General features: G+C 37.9%; 4 protein-coding genes across 4 annotated transcripts; 3 read left to right on the top strand and 1 right to left on the bottom strand.

The window, feature by feature from the left end:
• Positions 1–259: 259 nt before the first annotated feature.
• On the top strand, positions 260–1,265 carry LOC137959380 (NAD(P)H-quinone oxidoreductase subunit L, chloroplastic). The gene is made up of 5 exons (XM_068806776.1): positions 260–385; positions 485–580; positions 661–774; positions 879–973; positions 1,127–1,265. Exons 1-5 carry the CDS (start codon positions 260–262, stop codon positions 1,218–1,220), a joined length of 525 nt encoding a protein of 174 aa, XP_068662877.1. The 3' UTR covers positions 1,221–1,265.
• Positions 1,266–3,251: 1,986 nt separating this feature from the next.
• On the top strand, positions 3,252–6,432 carry LOC137959381 (uncharacterized). The gene is made up of 6 exons (XM_068806777.1): positions 3,252–4,076; positions 4,667–4,851; positions 4,945–5,100; positions 5,149–5,587; positions 5,987–6,202; positions 6,370–6,432. The coding sequence occupies exons 1-6, from the start codon at positions 3,252–3,254 to the stop codon at positions 6,430–6,432; spliced, it is 1,884 nt and encodes a 627-aa protein (XP_068662878.1).
• Positions 6,433–7,874: 1,442 nt separating this feature from the next.
• On the top strand, positions 7,875–10,315 carry LOC137959287 (G2/mitotic-specific cyclin-2-like). Its single transcript, XM_068806686.1, has 10 exons — positions 7,875–8,003; positions 8,100–8,144; positions 8,253–8,298; positions 8,405–8,611; positions 8,723–8,851; positions 8,950–9,039; positions 9,139–9,360; positions 9,444–9,542; positions 9,642–9,820; positions 9,915–10,315. The coding sequence occupies exons 1-10, from the start codon at positions 7,945–7,947 to the stop codon at positions 10,036–10,038; spliced, it is 1,200 nt and encodes a 399-aa protein (XP_068662787.1). The 5' UTR covers positions 7,875–7,944; the 3' UTR covers positions 10,039–10,315.
• A 260-nt stretch (positions 10,316–10,575) lies between these two features.
• On the bottom strand, positions 10,576–15,560 carry LOC137959300 (GDT1-like protein 5). Its single transcript, XM_068806705.1, has 12 exons — positions 15,355–15,560; positions 15,192–15,260; positions 14,972–15,031; positions 14,836–14,883; positions 13,206–13,294; positions 13,035–13,071; positions 12,907–12,951; positions 12,321–12,389; positions 12,172–12,216; positions 12,037–12,098; positions 11,872–11,944; positions 10,576–10,824 (listed from the first exon to the last, which is right to left on the bottom strand). Exons 1-12 carry the CDS (start codon positions 15,373–15,375, stop codon positions 10,759–10,761), a joined length of 684 nt encoding a protein of 227 aa, XP_068662806.1. The 5' UTR covers positions 15,376–15,560; the 3' UTR covers positions 10,576–10,758.
• Between the last annotated feature and the right edge of the window lie 1,338 nt (positions 15,561–16,898).

Genomic DNA, 16,898 nt, shown 5'->3' on the forward strand with positions numbered 1-16,898 from the left:
CTCATTCTTCATTTTCTCTATATCTTATAACATTTCAACACGTAAATCCTTTTATGTAGTCACTCAGAGCAGAGTCCAAGGCAAAACCCAGGGGATTCCAGAGGGAATTATTCAATAGGGAAAGAGGTTGATTCGATCGCCTGATGCGAGTCTACCATCTTGGGTTGCAGTAACTTTTACCAGCGGCAGCGCATGCTCCGTCTGCGTCTAGGAACATAAAGCCTCCAAAGACTGCCGATAAGAAACAGGAATCTCTAAGATGAGTTGCTCCTGGAGTCCACTAGCAACCAGGGGGTTATCTCCCTCCTCTTGCCGAAGACCCACATCTCAGCACGCCGTTATCAAAGCCACAAAGGCTTCTTCCTCCCACAGCAAACCTCTTAAGGTTTGTATCAGTGCTGGGTGATTTCCCCGTTTTATTTTGTTTCTTCAGGATTTCAATCTGTAACCCAAAAGTAATACTGAAGGCGTTCTCGATTTTCAGGCCTTCGCCCACTTATCCGGGAAGCCCTTCAGCTTGTCCCTACAGCTAGGCAAAGCCAGCAGTTTAGCTATTCAAATCGGAGCACTGATTACCACTGTAAGACCCATTTCTCTCGTCTTCTCCGTTTCCCCTCATGCTAATCATTATGGATACAAGAAGAGGCTTCTCTTTCGCAGGTGGGACAGCCGGTTTTTGCTGTTACAGGAGAAAACAACAACTTTGACGATGATTTTACGTGGACTTTGATACAAATCGGAATAGTTGCGGTTTGGTATTTTTTTGTCATGCCGGTGAGTGGAAAGGATTTTATTTTTATTTTCTTCTTCTTCTTCTCCGGTGACCTTGTTCCATTCCTTCATTTTTTCTCTGTTCGATTTTGGTGCGTGCATCGTAGCCAGTGATCTTGACTTGGCTTCGGTTGAGATGGAAGCAGAGAAAGTTTTTCGAGATGTATTTTCAGTTCATGTTCGCATTCCTCTTCTTTCCGGGGTGAGTCTCTTCTGCCCCCTTGGATAATATTCGACTGGCTCATATTTTTTCCAGCTAAAACTCATGACTATGTTTATGTTGTTTTGTAAAGAACTAGTTAATTTGATCTTGGGTTGACTAACACCGTCTTCTTCTTTTTGGCTGAGATTGAAGCTTGCTGCTGTGGGCACCCTTTGTCAACTTCAGAAAACTCCCACGGGACCCATCCATGAAGTATCCCTGGTCTACACCTCAAGATTTGAAATAATCCCTCCCGAATTCCATTGACAATAAAATTGCAAGACGCAGTATGATAAGGGGGATAAACATAATCTATTCAGTTATTGGATAAGATCCATTGGATTATCTCATGTTGAATTTATTTTATATGTAAAATTTATCTTTTTTATTCCAAATTTAATATATGTCACTCTTACTTGTGGTTAAGTTCATCTTCTATTAGAATATAAATAATATTTACTTTTTTCTATTTATTATTTTATTATTTCATTACACTGTATTGTATATATTTCATTATTATGTATTTTTTTTTTCCATCTTGATGTCTTTACCTTTGTAATTTTGAAATAATCATATATCATAAATCATTTTTCATTTCGTCTTCTCGGTTGTGCCTCCCCGACGAACAGAGCTTAACGGCTCTTTGGTATCTTAAGCTCTAACATGGTATCAAAGCAGACGATTCTCCTCCTTCTCTGATTTTTCATCGTCGGTGCAAGGTGTGCCTTTTATTTTCGACGACGGACATTTTTTCCTCTTTCTCGCCTATTTTCGGCGATTATTTCTGGCGACGATTACCGGCACGTCCTCCTTTGGTTCCGATAGAGGGGTTTCCGTTTTTGCACTTCTGTTAGGAAGAGGCTTCATGATTGAAGATATCGGGCATCTATGTCTTGCGTTTTCGGCGTCATCTGAGGTTCTGCAACGGCAAAGAGGTTTCTGGCGATGGTTCGAGGTGAGGAAGTGGCGAGTGGCTGATCTTCGACGGGCGCTCCTTAGCTTGACTCCTTAGTTGATTCGGCGAGAGTGTTTGTCGAATCTTTCTGCGCCTCGACATTCGAAGGTGGGACCACAAAGTCTGGTTTCTCTACAGACGATAGACACGCAGCCTTCTCGATGGTAGGCTCATCAGGTGGGAGAGTTGAGTTTCTGGTTCCATCGGCAAAGAGGTTAGATTTCGCCTCCTCTCTCGTTTTTTCATTACGTCTGGATACTGTTGCCAAGGGATTCTGGATTTCGTTTTTTTCCTGGATTTGGATGTTGGTGGTTGAGGAGCTAGCAGAAATTCTGATTTGGTTGTTGGAGGCCGAGATTAGAAATTCTGATTGAATTCGTTTGCATTCTGTTGCAGAGAGGTTAGAAATTTTGGATTTGGTTGTTGGTGGTCGAGGGGCTAGCCGAAATTCTAGATTTCGTTGTTGGCCGAGGGGCTGGCTGAAATTATTTTTTTGCTGACGAAGTTTGATTTACTGCTTCCGTTGATTTATTGTGGTATCTCATCACTCAATGGCGACTTCTTCCAATTCTGGTGTTCATACCAGTTCGACACATTCCGTCATTGAAGAACCTTCGAATCCCTATTATATTCACCATTCGGATAACCCAGGGCAAGTTCTTGTCTTGTAGCTACTTACCGGTGAAAATTACATCAGTTGGAGTCGTGAGATTTTGATCGCCTTATCCGTGAAGAACAAAGTGGGATTTGTCGATGATTCCATTCCTGAACCTCAAAGTACTAACCCTAATTTGCTCAACTCCTGGACCCGGAATAATAATATGGTCATCTCTTGAATCTTAAATTTGGTTTCCAAAGAAATTTCTGCAAGTATTATTTTTGCTGCTTCTGCTTGAGAGATTTGGATCGACCTTCGGGATCGTTTTCAACAGAGAAACGGCCCTCGCATTTTTCATATTAAACTAGAATTAATGAACTTGCGTCAAGACAAGGATTCTGTTAGCACTTATTTCACAAAGATGAAAACTATTTGGGAAGAACTGAGTAATTACCGTCCTAATTGCTCTTGTGGGACATGTTCTTGTGGTGGCATTAAAAACCTTACTGATCATCATCACATGGAGTATATCATGTCCTTCTTAATGGGCCTTGATGATTCTTTCTCCCAAGTTCGTGGTCAGTTACTTCTCATGGATCCGATGCCTCCTTGATGATTCTTTCTCCCAAGTATATCGTGTTTTTTCTCTGATTGTTCAAGAGGAACAGCAAAGGAAGACTACTCATGTCTCTGATTCGAGCACTCAGAACACTCCCACTGGCGCAATGGCATTTGCGGTTAAAACAGGAGTTGCTAAATCTGGTTCTCAAAACTCTCAGAAATTTCATTCCAGTTACGATTCTTCCCGGAATCAGAATAGCAACAAGTTTCATTGTAATCATTGCAAGAGAGATGGACATACCATGGAACGTTGCTACAAGCTTCATGGCTACCCGTCTGCACCTAAAGCCAAAACCAACAACTATTTTAATGATGCTACTCATCAAGTCTCTACTACTGATGATAGTCAAGGTTCTACCTCTGTTGGAAGCTTTGTTCAGAATCTGAACTCAAATCAATATCAGCAGCTCATGTCCATGTTTTCCACACATTCGAGTAGCTCTGCAAAGGTCTTCACTGCTCTGGAATCTTCCACAACCAACTGCCTGGCAGGTATTTGTTTCTCTGTATCTTTAAATCCCCTCATTTCTTCACAGCAATTCTGGATTGTAGACTTAGGAGCTACTCGACATATTTGTTCTCTAGCTCCTGCTTTTATTTCCTTGCATTCTGTTCCTCACACTACAGTTACTTTGCCTAACCATTCTCAAATTTTAGTCCATTTTGCTGGTGATGTTAAACTACATTCTAACCTTGTGCTTGAAGACGTACTGTTTGTCCCTCAATTCAAATTCAACTTGATCTTTGTTAGTGCTTTAGTTAATGCATCTGGGCTTACCGTACGTTTCCTTCCTGATTGTTTTGTTATTCAAGATCTATCCACCCAGAGGATGATTGGCAAGGGTGACAAAGTCCAAGATCTCTATGTTCTTCATGCTCAATGTTTGAATTCTGCTTCCACTGCTTCTGTTAACAATGTTTCTGCTCATGTTTGGCATAATAGGCTAGGCCACATTTCTTTTAAGAAACTTGACTCTTTGAAAGATTAGTTGCAATGTGATGTAACTAGATTATATAAGTCAGATCTTTGTTATATTTGCCCTCTTGTTAAACAATGTAGGCTATCTTTTGAAGCGCATAACCATTTATCAAAATTTCCTTTTGATCTTGTGCACTGTGATATTTGGGGACCATATCAAACTGTTTCCTATACTGGTCATCGTTATTTTTTAACTCTTGTTGATTATTGTACTAGATTTACTTGGATTTATCTATTGAAAACTAAATATGATGTTGTTTCCGTGATATCGAAGATTTTTAATATGGTTTTTACTAAGTTTAATGCCAAAATCAAGGTTTTTCGATCTGATAATGCTCCTGAGTTATCTTTTGTCAAGTTTTTTCAAGATCAAGGAGTTTTGTCCCAGTTTTCCTGTGTTGAAAGGCCTCAGCAAAACTTAGTTGTTGAACGAAAACATCAACACCTCTTGAATGTGGCTCAATCATTGTTTTTTCAATCCCGAATTTCAGTCTCTTTTTGGACAAAATGTATTCTTACTGTGGCTTTCTTGATTAATAGAACTCCTTCTCCTCTTTTGCACCACAACACACCTTTTCATTTGCTATACACACAACTCTTGCTTATCCTTCTTTTCGCATCTTTGGCTGTTTAGCCTTTGTTTCCACCTTAGCTGCTCATCGAACCATGTTCCACCCTCGTGCTAGGGTTTGTGTGTTTCTTGGTCATCCAGCTGGAGTAAAAGGGTATAAATTCTATGATGTGGAGACAAAATAGGTTTTTATTTCAAGAGATGCAGTGTTTCATGAGGACGTTTTCCCTTTTCATACTATCACCAGTTCAGATCAAATTACTGATCCCTTTCCTGATTTGGTTGTGACCCACTCCTCCATACAAGTTCATTCTCTTCCAGAACTTGACTCTTCACCTATTCATGATTCCCCAGCTATTTCTGATGTTCTAGTTGATGATATTTCTACTAATGATATTCCAGCGTTTGTTCCTTCCACATCTGCTGGTTTTAATTTTTGAAAATCTACTAGGAAGACTCATCCACCTCATTACTTGCAGGATTATCACTGCAATTTACTTGTTGGTTCTTCTCCTTCTGCTTCTATGTCTTATCCGATCTCTAACTACATCTCTTACCATGCCTTTTCTGATTCGCATAGACAGTTTGCGCTCAGTGTATCTTCTCAGGTTGAACCTCAATACTATCACCAAGCAATGAAGTACCATGAATGGAGGTTAGCTATGCGTGACGAGTTGAAAGCTCTAGAAGCCAACAACACCTGCACCATCACTTCTCTGCGTCCTAATAAGCATACCATTAGTTGCAAATGGGTATATAAAATCAAACTTAAATCTGATGGTTATCTTGAGCGATATAAGCCTCGTTTGGTAGCCAAAGGCTACACACAACAAGAAGGTTTAGATTTTGTTGACACTTTTTCTCCAGTGGCCAAATTAGTTACTGTGAAGGTTCTTCTTGCTCTTACTGCCTCTCATAATTGGCATCTAGCTTAGCTTGATGTCAACAACGCCTTTTTAAACGGTGATCTTTTTGAAGAAATCTATGTGGATCTCCCTCTTGGCTATCTTCAATAGGGGGAGTCATTTTCCTCTCACAGCAAACTAGTTTGCAAGCTTCACAAGTCACTTTATGGTCTCAAACAAGCTTCGCGGCAATGGTATTCCAAATTTTCTCATGTTTTGATCAATTTTGGCTTTCTCCAATCGAAATCTGATTACTCTCTCTTCACCAAAGGTCATGGTTTCTCCTTTGTTGCTCTGTTGGTTTATGTGGATAATATTATCCTTAATGGTCCTTCATCTAGTGCTATTGCTAAGCTCAAACAATTTTTGTATACTCATTTTCAGCTAAAGGATCTTGGTTGTCTCAAGCACTTCCTTGGTTTTGAGATTGCTCAGTCCAAGCAAAGTATTGTGCTTTCTCAACGCCATTACACCTTACAATTACTTGACGACACAGGTTACTTGGCTTGTAAACCCACTAGTGTTCCAATGGATCCCAAGCTTCGTTTAACTGTCACTGAAGGTGACCTGCTTCCTGATATAACCCACTATTGGCGACTTGTTGGAAAACTTTTTTACGTCCCGATATTACCTTTGCAGTTCACAAGCTCACTCAATTTGTGGCTCAACCCCGCCTTTCTCATCTCAAGGTCGTCCATCACCTGCTTCGTTATCTCAAGAACAGTCCTGGTTAAGGTTTGTTGTTTTTTTCTACTTCTTCTTTGCAGTTGCGAGCTTGCTCTGATGTTTGTGCTCCAGTGCGTTTGAAGGCTTTTTCTGATGCTAAATAGGGATCATGTCTTAATTCTCGCCGATCTACTACAAGTTTTTGCATCTTTATTGGTGATTCTTTAGTCTCTTGGAAGGCCAAAAAGCAGACCACCGTCTCTCGCTCCTCCACAGAGGTTGAATACCGAGCTCTTTCTTCTACTGCCAGTGAAATTATTTGGTTGCAGCAACTTCTTCAAGATTTTCAAGTCAAATGTTGCATCTCCTGCGTTACACCATTGCGACAATCAAGTTGCGATACATATTGCTTCTAATCCCACCTTTCATGAGCATATTAAACATATTGAGATCGATTGTCATTTTGTTTGTGAACGTGTTACTTCAGGAGTCCTCAAGTTACTTCCCATTCGATCTCAATACCAGTTAGCCGACATGTTCACTAAACCTCTTCCTTCTATTTAACTTTTTTCTTTGTTGTCCAAGATGGCTGTCAATGGCATTTACAAGCCACCCTGAGGGGGAGTATTAGAACATAAATAACATTTACTTTTTTTCTATTTATTATTTTATTATTTCATTACACTGTATTGTATGTATTTCATTATTATGTATTTTTTCTCTTTCCATCTTGATGTATAAAGACCTTTGTAATTTCGAAATAATCATATATCAGAAATCATTTCTCATTTCGTCTTCTCGATTGTGCCTCCCCGACGAGCAGAGTTTAACGGCTATTTGGTATCTTAAGCTCTAACATCTTCTAATGTGGTTCAGTTCAATATGTAACACCGTCTGAGTTTAAAAAGGAGGGAGATCTAAAATCATAAACTTGTTAGTACCCAACAATGTTGTGTGAGTAAATTCTATAGAGAAAGTATCCAAAACGTTGACATTTCTTACAGAGTATAAAACACTTGTTTTTACACAAAAAGTAGGGAAAGTAAAAAATCAAATAGGGAGGCGAAATTTTACTTTCTTTCCCTATAAAATGAGATGAGGTTTTAACCATGTTCATCCAAATGGGTCCCTTATTCAGGTTTTCACTCTTTGAGACTCATAAGAGGGTCAAAACCCAGTCGATCAGATCAATCTACTATTTAAGAAGTCATTTGGTTTTTTTTTAAATATTAAATCAGACAAAAACTTTTCCTTCTCCAAACATCAGTAAAAAAAAAAAAAAAATTAATAAAAAATATTTTCTAGTTATTTTTCTAATAATTTTCTATTAAATAAAAGTGAATGGTGGGAGTTCATTCTGGATCACAAGAAAAGCATCAATTTTTAATCATGGTTTAGAAGACGTTAGGCGTCAGGCGCTTCTACGAAGGACGCCGAGCCAAAAGAAAAAGAAAATTCACTAGTGCCTTAGACGCGCCGTCCATTGTTAGATCCAACGGCTTTGAATCGTCGACCGTTGCTCTCATCTTCGGACAGTAGAAACTACCCGTTAAAACACACCGTTTTTTCTCCCTCTCTCGCTCCCTCTAGATGCTCGTTATTTGCTGTTCATCTTCCCCCTCTCCTCCGGTTTGGTGTTTTCGACACATCTCCCACGGAAGAAACAAGGAGAAATCATGGCGATGAGGCTGACCAGCAATCGAAGAGCTCTCGGAGACATTAGCAACCGCCACCAGTACGTTCTCTTGGATCGATTCATATTTTATCTTCCTCTCCTTTTTTTTTCCTCAATCTATCTCTGTTGTTTAAACAAGAACTTCTATTTTTCCAGAAGCCATGCTCCAAACATCATAAAAATTCATCGACCGATTACCAGGTGAGGACGAATTTCTTTGGCCTTTCGTGTTTAATGGGTGTTAACTCCTGGAATCATGACATGTAGAATTGTTTTGTCTTACTTATGTTGAGTTCTTTCTCCGAACAGGAAATTTCGGGCCGAAATTGCACACGAGCAGTTACAGCAAGGCCAGGTGGTTTCAACTTTCCTTCTCGGAGGATCACTTGGATGTTGTTTTGGAATTCTTCTCATTGCTCGATTGATTTATTTGTTTAAACGTTGCTCTTGTCTGGGTGTAGGACAAGGGAAATCTTATTACCGAGGGATCAAAGAAAAGAGGCTACCTTTGTGAAAACAAGAAGGTAAAGGCTGCTCGCATCGATAGAGAGTCTCTTAAAGAAGACCCAGAAAAGGAGTTTGCAGAAAACCTGCCGGAATGTGATTCTTCCTCAGAGTCGTCCATGTCCGTCGAAACGGACAATTTTCAGGGAAAAAACGATTCACAGGTAGACGCTGCCTTACCTTGTCATAATTAAGAAACCTTGTTTGATTGATAACTGAGAAATGATATGTTAAATCTGTCTTTACATTCTACCTAATCTCTCAAAACTGCGTAGGGACCTTGTGAAATCGAAATGGAAGAGGCGGAATCCCCCTTACCCTACATTGACAAGTATGATGGCCGGAACCCTTTGGCCGTTGTTGAATATGTGGAAGATATCTACCGGTTTTACCTCAAAAACGAGGTAACAAGATAGACGAGAATTCAAGAGCTACCCCTCTTGCATTGCAGATTGAATTATTAATTGCGATTTAACGATTTTTATTCCAAAATCTTCATCAGATTTTGAGCTGCGTTCCTGCTGATTATATGTCAAACCAGACTGACATCAACCATCGAATGAGAGCTGTACTAGTCGATTGGCTCATCGAGGTTGGTTCTTGTCATGCTTACAGTACTGTTCCTAGAGTTTATCTTCTTCGTTTAGTTCGTTGAAAAGCTGCGATATTCGCCTGGGTGGTTACTTTTCAGGTTCATCACAAGTTTGATTTGATGCACGAGACTCTTTTCTTGGCTATTAACCTCGTAGACAGATACCTCTCTCGCCAACGCGTGACAAGAAAGTTTCTGCAACTAGTTGGCATTACAGGGATGCTCATTGCGTGCAAATATGAGGAGATCTTCCCTCCGCAACTCAGCGACTTCATTGCCATCTCCGCCGGCGCCTATACCAGAGAAGATGTCTTGAAAATGGTATACACCGGCCAAAATTTCAACTCACCGATTTGACAATTATGACGACCAACTTTTGAACTTTTGTTGGTGGGAGTCTGCAGGAGAAATCGATGCTTAACACTTTACAGTTCAACATGTCTACCCCGACACCGTTTGTGTTCATGAGAAGGTTCCTGAAAGCAGCAGAATCAGATAATAAGGTCCGTCAGTTCCGCTGGCATCAGCTGCTCCGACTGTTCCTGTAAAATTGATGATTTGTCTGATTTTATTGAGCATCTGTGGTGTTTGCTTTAATGCAGCTAGAGATGGTGAGTTTTTATTTGTTGGAGCTATGTCTGGTGGATTACCGCATGCTAAGATTTCCACCCTCACTAGTATCTGCAGCAGCAATTTATACAGGAAGATACCTACTGAGAATGATCCCATCATGGAATAGAAGCCTGAGACACCATTGCACATACACAGAAGACCAGCTACAGTGAGCTGATATCTACAAATCATATTGTGTCAGATGAAGATGTGCTAATGAAAGAGAACTAAAAAATTACATTTGTTTGTGTTCTTTGGTGCAGGGAATGTGCAAGGGCTATAGAGGATATCCACCGCAATGCTGGCCAGGGAAAGTTAACTGCAGTTTACAGGAAATACTCCATTTCCAAGATCAGCTGCGTTGCAACTCTAATGAAGAACTGCTAAGAAAATCTGCTTTTACTTCAGATGATTCAGCTAACCAGGAGATAAAAATTATTTGAAGCATTGAACGATTCTTCTCCCCTCACCCGTGTGTTTTCTTTTCCACATTTCCATTTGCCAGAACAAATGATAATTATATAGAAACAATAGGGAGAATCATGCAAGCACCATTCTCCTCATGATTTTTATTGTGATGGCAAAAACTAGCTCATAGAATGCGCAATTGCTTGTGACTTGTAACTGTGTAACAGAGTTGAATTTTCTAATAATAATTTGCAAATTACATAAGTTCTGTTAGCACCATTCTGCTCATGATTTTTGTTGTGATGGCAAAATAGCTCATAGAATGCACAATTGCTTGATACTTGTAACTGTGTAACAGAGTAGAATTTTCTAATAAACATAAGTTCTGTTAGCAGAATAAAAGTGACTGGTTTGTTTTCGTAAAAAACAGGGTGGCCCTCTAATTTTTCGTTATGAAGCCATGCAAAAAAAACAAATCTGAAAAGCAAATTGTTAAAGAAATGAATCCCTACACAATTAAGTAAAAAGCTCAGCTAAAATTAGTTTGCTTTTGTTGTAAACTGTCAGAACTTAAATAACAACAATAACTGGCACCATGCCCAAGGCTTCTTTGTTTATTTTTCAAACCACCTCAGAACTTTATGAGTTATCACCAGTGAAAAAATGCCCCCCATGTTTCGCCTTGGCATCGACGTCTTACTACACTGTTGTTAGGAAAGACTGGATACCAAACACGATGAATAAGACTCCACCTGCAAATGCAATCTGCAATAACACAAAGACCCAATTTTTAGTAAGAACCTCGCTTCTTCACTCTATCATGCCCTCACAAATCACAACGACCCAATTTTTTTTAACAACTGCACAAGATGCAAGATGCAATATCGATGCAATGTCAATGTTTTGTTTTATTTTGGCACGTTGATTACATATGCATAATAAACACAATACAACAGGTGAGACTGGAACTCACAACTTCATAATAGAAAACTCTCCCAATCTGGCCATTTAAGGCTAATGTTTGATTATTAGTTATAAAAGCAAACTTACAAGAAATATTCAACTCTTCACTGTTAATCTCATTGCAACTTCAAGAAATTTATAATCTGCTATAGTTTATTTAACTTGCAAAAAAGTTTCAAGTAAGAAGACTACATTTTTTATTTTTTTTAGGAAAAGACTATAATGATAATGAAAGCAGACTTACAAGAAATGTTGTAATCTATCAATGTTAATCTTATTGCAACTTCAAGAACATTCTGCTATATTTATTTCACTTGCAACAAAGATTCAAGGAACAAGAAGACAACAACAATAAGAGATCTCACCCATTGTTATAGTGTATTTAAATTGTATAGAAGAAACAGTCGGAAAGTCTTCATGTGGTAGAACAATTTAAGACCTCTCACTTGAGGCAGTTAGGCCATGTTCACCTGAACCTTCATAATAGGCGTTAGCAAGTTTCCATACTTGTAGGAAGTCTACAAGTTTTACCTCAAGTTTTGCTTAAGCTACCTTATTATTTAGGGGACAAAATAGTATATTAGTATTTGTGGCATTCATTCTCTGCCCTTACCTATCAATTTTGAAAACATATAACACTGAATGACTTGCATGACTCCTGTTATATGATTACATGCTTCACTTGATTCTGCTTAGGCTATTTCCATTATATAATTTTTAAGGTTCAAAGCAAAGGATTTTCTGACAGTTGAATCTTGAAGTCCCAAAATCAATAATATAAAATATATTTAACAATGTTGAAATGTAATATATGAAACTGTGGATAAAAATATGCAAAAGTTTGCTAACCATTTTTTCAGATATTTGGGATGCCAGGCTCTTCCCTCCAACAACAGCTGTTACAGTGCACAGAGCTTGGCCTCTGCAAAAGGTTAAAAGCTTGACAATTTTTTTGCTGAAATAAAAGAAGGATTTTCTTATCAACTAAGAAATGGGATGTTATCTGAGACATACATGATTCCTCCAAGAACCACACCATACGGGTTCTCATCTGCAGCCAAACCAATTGTAGCTATCTGAAATAACCAGAGAGAAATTTGGAGTAAGAAGTGAATCACACATCATATGTAAGTGCAGTTTAGGGTTTACTTGGCTCTTATCACCCCACTCCCCAAAAAATGTAATGGAAAATGCCTGCAATAATGAATTCAATCTTTCAGAAGTCACATATTACAAAAAAACTAGTGGACCATGATACTGTTGCAATCTAGATTGGGACTCCATAGAACTTCTACTACCTTGAGTAAAATAGGTGAGAAGATTTGTGCAAGAAAAGGTCTCTTCTTCTTCTTCGAATCATCTTCTGCCTGTGAAGAAGAAAAAAGAAATTTTACAAATTAGGTTATGATGGAGATACATCTCATAAGCCATCAGTAAGAAAAGATCTGACTGATTCCTGAATTCAGACAAGAGTTAGTAAGGAGATTGATAAAAATATATGATATTTTATTTTTGTAACGGAAGAGCATACTATTCGAAGAAGCAATAGAAAGAAGTAGCATAAGGTAAGGATTTTTTTTTCTTTTGTTAACTACAACAAAAAGAACAGGTAGCCAAAACATGTAGAAAATAAAACAAACATATTAATTTCAGATATATATATTAATGCTCAAGTTTTTACTTTATTATCACCAGTTCTAAAGACTGGCATCTACGAAGAAACAAATCCATACACATATAATTCAATAAGTTATTCTTCATAAGATGCTTTCTCCAATACTAGAAAAATTTTCAAATAATACAGAAACAAGAAAAAAATTGAGATTTGAGTACGAAAAGAGACAGGAATCAGATTTAGGACTATCATTATCGCTCTTCATATACCTTGGAATTTGCCTTGGCTTTACCATTGGGCTTTAAATCAGCATCCTAATCAATTAAGAGGAGCAAAGTCAAGCAAATTAATCCTTCAAAATTTTAAACAAGATGATTAAAATGGGAAAACAACCAACCAATTTTGCTTCCACTTCAGCTAATTCTTCAGCTTCTCTGTAAGATGAAACAGAACTAAATCTATAAGAAATTTGGATAAATTTGAAAATCAGCAGACATACAAAAGTTATGAAATTAAGTTTGAAAGAAAAAGACACGTTAATCTCATTAAGATGAGCAGCTGAACATACCCATCTTCCTTAAATCCCTCCCATATAGTCCAAAAGCCAAAACCAAAGAACAACAGAGTTGTAATGTGATGTGTCCATTTTCGAGATATCTACATGATTCCAGATATTTCACAGTTAAAATTAGAAGGAAGTAGCAATAGGTATAAATATAATGATGAACCAATCTAGGCCACAAGCACGGCAACAGAACAAGCCAAGAACAAGACTCACCCAACTTTTTGGGCACAAAAATCAGTTGAAAAGTCAGAAAGGACTTTAAACAGTGTCCCTTGTAAGAGAAATTCAAGGAATGTGATAACAGAAAAAACTTTTGCTTGAGATAACATAATTTAGATACTTGATGGTCTCCTTAAAAAATTTTAGAACAAGCTTCTGCACTAGCAAACAATTAACATGGCCAACAGGGAAGATTATGTTTTTCTTCCAGCCAAATGGTGCTATTTTGAGATGTGCACTGATAGCTAGGGTTGGAAACATCAAATATGAGTTGCAGTGATATCAATAAGTGGAAGAGTGTGCCTACCATCTAAGAAATCTTGAAACTAATTTGAAACTCAAAAGTATTCATTGTTCCTCCATAGGAGTGAAATAAAAAACTAAGGACTATCCAGAAAAAGTATACACAGTAATCTTGTCCTTTATTTTTCTAAAACTTAGAATACCTTTATTTTTAAAAATTAAAATTATAAGTACCCATTGTAAAGTAGTCATGAAGAATGTCAAGATATAACCAATAATTTTCCATTTGGTAAATAAAAATATATGAATAAAAGCAGGCTGACCTCGAGTCCAGTCTGAGCTGCATCCTTTTCTTCTTATAAAACTCACAATATTTACAAGAATATCATCTAAGTCAATAAATGCAAATTTGATGGTTAAATTAAAATTGGGTACATCTAACTTGGATGAATTTAGGTTCACACACCTTTTTTCCCTAAAAAGGAAAAATGTTAAGGAAACTATCATAACAACATTGACGATCTAATTAGTAGAGGTGGAATCATGGTATCACTTTTGTCCTAAAAGAATTTCCTCCCATCTAGTTTATGTGTCTTAAACAATAATGGGTATCTTCAAAAGTTATTAAACTCAATTTCCTACTAACATCTCAAATCAAAAGGGAGCTACAAAGTCTACATGGATGACATAATTTATTGTAAGAATTTCAAAACCGGGTGACCAAATTTCTATCAACTTTAGAGCATCTTGAAATGTCATGAAATAGAGAAACACCAAAATAAAGTGAATAGGCACGTGCCAACAGAGAAAAGACCAAATAAAAGCACATTTAAGTGAATCACAGTTATTCAAATACCCTTCGAATGAAGAAGGAAAATCCCATTTAATTTACATCATCCACCATTTGTCTACACACAACACAGCACTCTAGCCGCCAAATTCCAATATTTCAATGACTCTCAAAGATAAAAGAGAACATAACTTTTTAAACAATAAATAAGCGTGTCCCGCTAAAGACAATCAGTGGGTATGGAGTTGAGAATAAAAAAATGAAAACACCGAAAGGCGGACATTCAAAAAAAAAAAAAAAAAAAAACCCAAAGATTGCTTAACTGAGATAAGATGAGAAAAACGTATTAGACATGGAAAAAGAAAAAGAAAAAGTTCTTACCAGATTTGGTGCAGCACAGCCAACAAGAGCAGAAAGTATAGTCATCACCTACAGTAGAGCGGAGTCTAGTTCTAAGGCAATTGAAAAGGAAAAATTGAAACCCAATCAAATTAAGTCCAAGGAACGGGTAACTTACAATCAAAGCTGACAAACAGCCGGCCAAAACATACCTCCGAGGATAGCGCATTGCAAGAATCTGATGGAATAAAAAAAAAAAGTTCACTTCTCCACATGAGAAAGCAAACATGAATGAAATAGCATAACTCAAAACAAAAGTGAAGAAAAGGACGAGCTTAAAAATATATATATATATATATATATATATATATATGGGGAAGGGGGCAACACTCTCATACCGCAGCAGAGAAAAAGGTCTTGTCCCCAATCTCAGAAAGTATAGTCATGGCAAGCGACTTGGTAAAACCCTGAATAAATCACAAATCCAGAAAACACAGAATTCAATTTCAGATTCTCTTTCATGAAAGATACAAAAGCAGAGAAGTTAAGTGGAGAACAAACCTCGACTAGTGAGAAGCCCATGATCACGAGAAGCACAGAGAAAGAAAGAGAAGGCTAAGCCCTAAAAGATTGGAAGAAGCGGCGGAGATGCAGAGCCCCTGTGGCGCTCTGTATCGCCGCGAGTTGTACTTGCTGACTTCCGCCGGAGAGAAGGAGAAGTTCTCAAACTGATTGGTTGGTTTGGAGCCTCGGGGCTTTGTCCTCACTCGTCCGTAACATTGACGCTTTCGAGTTTTGGAATTTAAATACAATAATACGACAAAGAAAGAAATAGGTACCCATTGTTATTAGCGCAAGTGGCCCGCATCGTTTCTGTCGCGTAACGGGATTGCACGGGTCTACGGCGTCTACGATTGTTCAGTTAAAGTTTTAAAGCCACGAATTTATTCGGTGGAGAAGCCATCTCTCACGTGGCTCCGGGAATCGGTATATTCGATCTTTAAAGAGTGTGAACTTTAGTTTCCAATAAAAAACAAGAGCTCTTTTTCGCCACTAAATAGAACAAACTTTAAAGATCACAAGCATACATTCTTCATTGATTAGGATGCTCTCATTGATTCTTAGTTTCATGGGCATAAAATAATTAGCTTATTAATTAGCCATTAAATTGGAGAAGCTTGAATGAAGTAATAGGCATTAGGTGACCAAGTGGGTGACGTATGGATACTAAACAATCTCTACTCAATCTTCATTTTCATGAAAAAAAAATAAAGAATTAGATACACTAAGAAGCAACACTAACACAATCAACATCAAAGATCATCAGCAAATCGATCAATTTTTAACTTTCAAGGAACCTCTTGACAAATTTCGATTAAAACACCCCAAAACCTAAAACCTATTATTTCTAAACTTAAATAAAAATCCAATTCTCCCTTACTAGTAATTATACATAAATTACTTCCAAACAAGGCCTTTTCACTTAATAAGTATTTGGTTTTAATCTAATGATGGTAGGTGCATGGTTTGGATCCTGCAAAAGAATTGGACAGTCAAAGTAATTAGCTTTGTAAGGCCTTTAAGATTGTTTTTTGTTTCATACATGTTTGTTGGCATAAAAAATTATCTATAAAAGGAGATCAAAGAACAACGGATATGGTACAATTAAGACAGATTATACCCACCAAGCGGAGGAACAATTTTTGTCTCTTTATGTGAGTCGTCCATTCCTAATATGAGAGAGAGAGAGAGAGAGAGAGGGCCTTGTATCTCTCTTTATAGGGGTAAAAAATCGAAGGACAACTTGGAAAATGAAGGACATAGAAAGGAGGTGTAAATCGGGATTTGCATCAGTTCATAAAAAGAGAGGTTTACCCATCTTGTTAAGCACCTAACTAATACTACCCAAAAGACCGGCCTATTAGGAGCGGAAGACATAGGTACTTAACCCAAGACCATAACATTACACCCCACCTTTGCGAGCCAACGACCATGGCGGCCCACTCTAGTGACACTGGCCGGACCCGGGTTAAGTTCCTCTGGCCTCTAAGTCGCCCCCTCCGGGATTCGAACTCGCGACGTGGGAGCCCGCTCTGATACCAAAT

Source organism: Aristolochia californica, unplaced genomic scaffold (assembly GCF_029961685.1).
Source record: "Aristolochia californica isolate CCGP_79_NKW_82.1479 unplaced genomic scaffold, dmAriCali1.0.hap1 SCAF_3, whole genome shotgun sequence".
Lineage (NCBI taxonomy): Eukaryota > Viridiplantae > Streptophyta > Magnoliopsida > Piperales > Aristolochiaceae > Aristolochia > Aristolochia californica.

Excerpts from the sequence above, each read along its gene's own strand:
- LOC137959287 (XM_068806686.1), top strand. The coding sequence starts at position 7,945 with ATGGCGATGAGGCTGACCAGCAATCGAAGAGCTCTCGGAGACATTAGC. Across the intron at positions 8,299-8,404 it reads AGCAGTTACAGCAAGGCCAG|GACAAGGGAAATCTTATTAC; the intron begins GTGGTTTCAACT and ends GTCTGGGTGTAG. Across the intron at positions 9,543-9,641 it reads CAGCAGAATCAGATAATAAG|CTAGAGATGGTGAGTTTTTA; the intron begins GTCCGTCAGTTC and ends GCTTTAATGCAG.
- LOC137959300 (XM_068806705.1), bottom strand. The coding sequence starts at position 15,375 with ATGGGCTTCTCACTAGTCGAG. Across the intron at positions 13,295-14,835 it reads GCTGTGCTGCACCAAATCTG|ATATCTCGAAAATGGACACA; the intron begins GTAAGAACTTTT and ends GGAATCATGTAG. Across the intron at positions 12,952-13,034 it reads CTGAAGTGGAAGCAAAATTG|GATGCTGATTTAAAGCCCAA; the intron begins GTTGGTTGTTTT and ends TTAATTGATTAG.
- LOC137959381 (XM_068806777.1), top strand. The coding sequence starts at position 3,252 with ATGGCATTTGCGGTTAAAACAGGAGTTGCTAAATCTGGTTCTCAAAAC. Across the intron at positions 4,077-4,666 it reads TTAACAATGTTTCTGCTCAT|AACTCCTTCTCCTCTTTTGC; the intron begins GTTTGGCATAAT and ends CTTGATTAATAG. Across the intron at positions 5,588-5,986 it reads CCAAATTAGTTACTGTGAAG|CTAAAGGATCTTGGTTGTCT; the intron begins GTTCTTCTTGCT and ends ACTCATTTTCAG.
- LOC137959380 (XM_068806776.1), top strand. The coding sequence starts at position 260 with ATGAGTTGCTCCTGGAGTCCACTAGCAACCAGGGGGTTATCTCCCTCC. Across the intron at positions 386-484 it reads CCCACAGCAAACCTCTTAAG|GCCTTCGCCCACTTATCCGG; the intron begins GTTTGTATCAGT and ends CTCGATTTTCAG. Across the intron at positions 775-878 it reads GGTATTTTTTTGTCATGCCG|CCAGTGATCTTGACTTGGCT; the intron begins GTGAGTGGAAAG and ends CGTGCATCGTAG.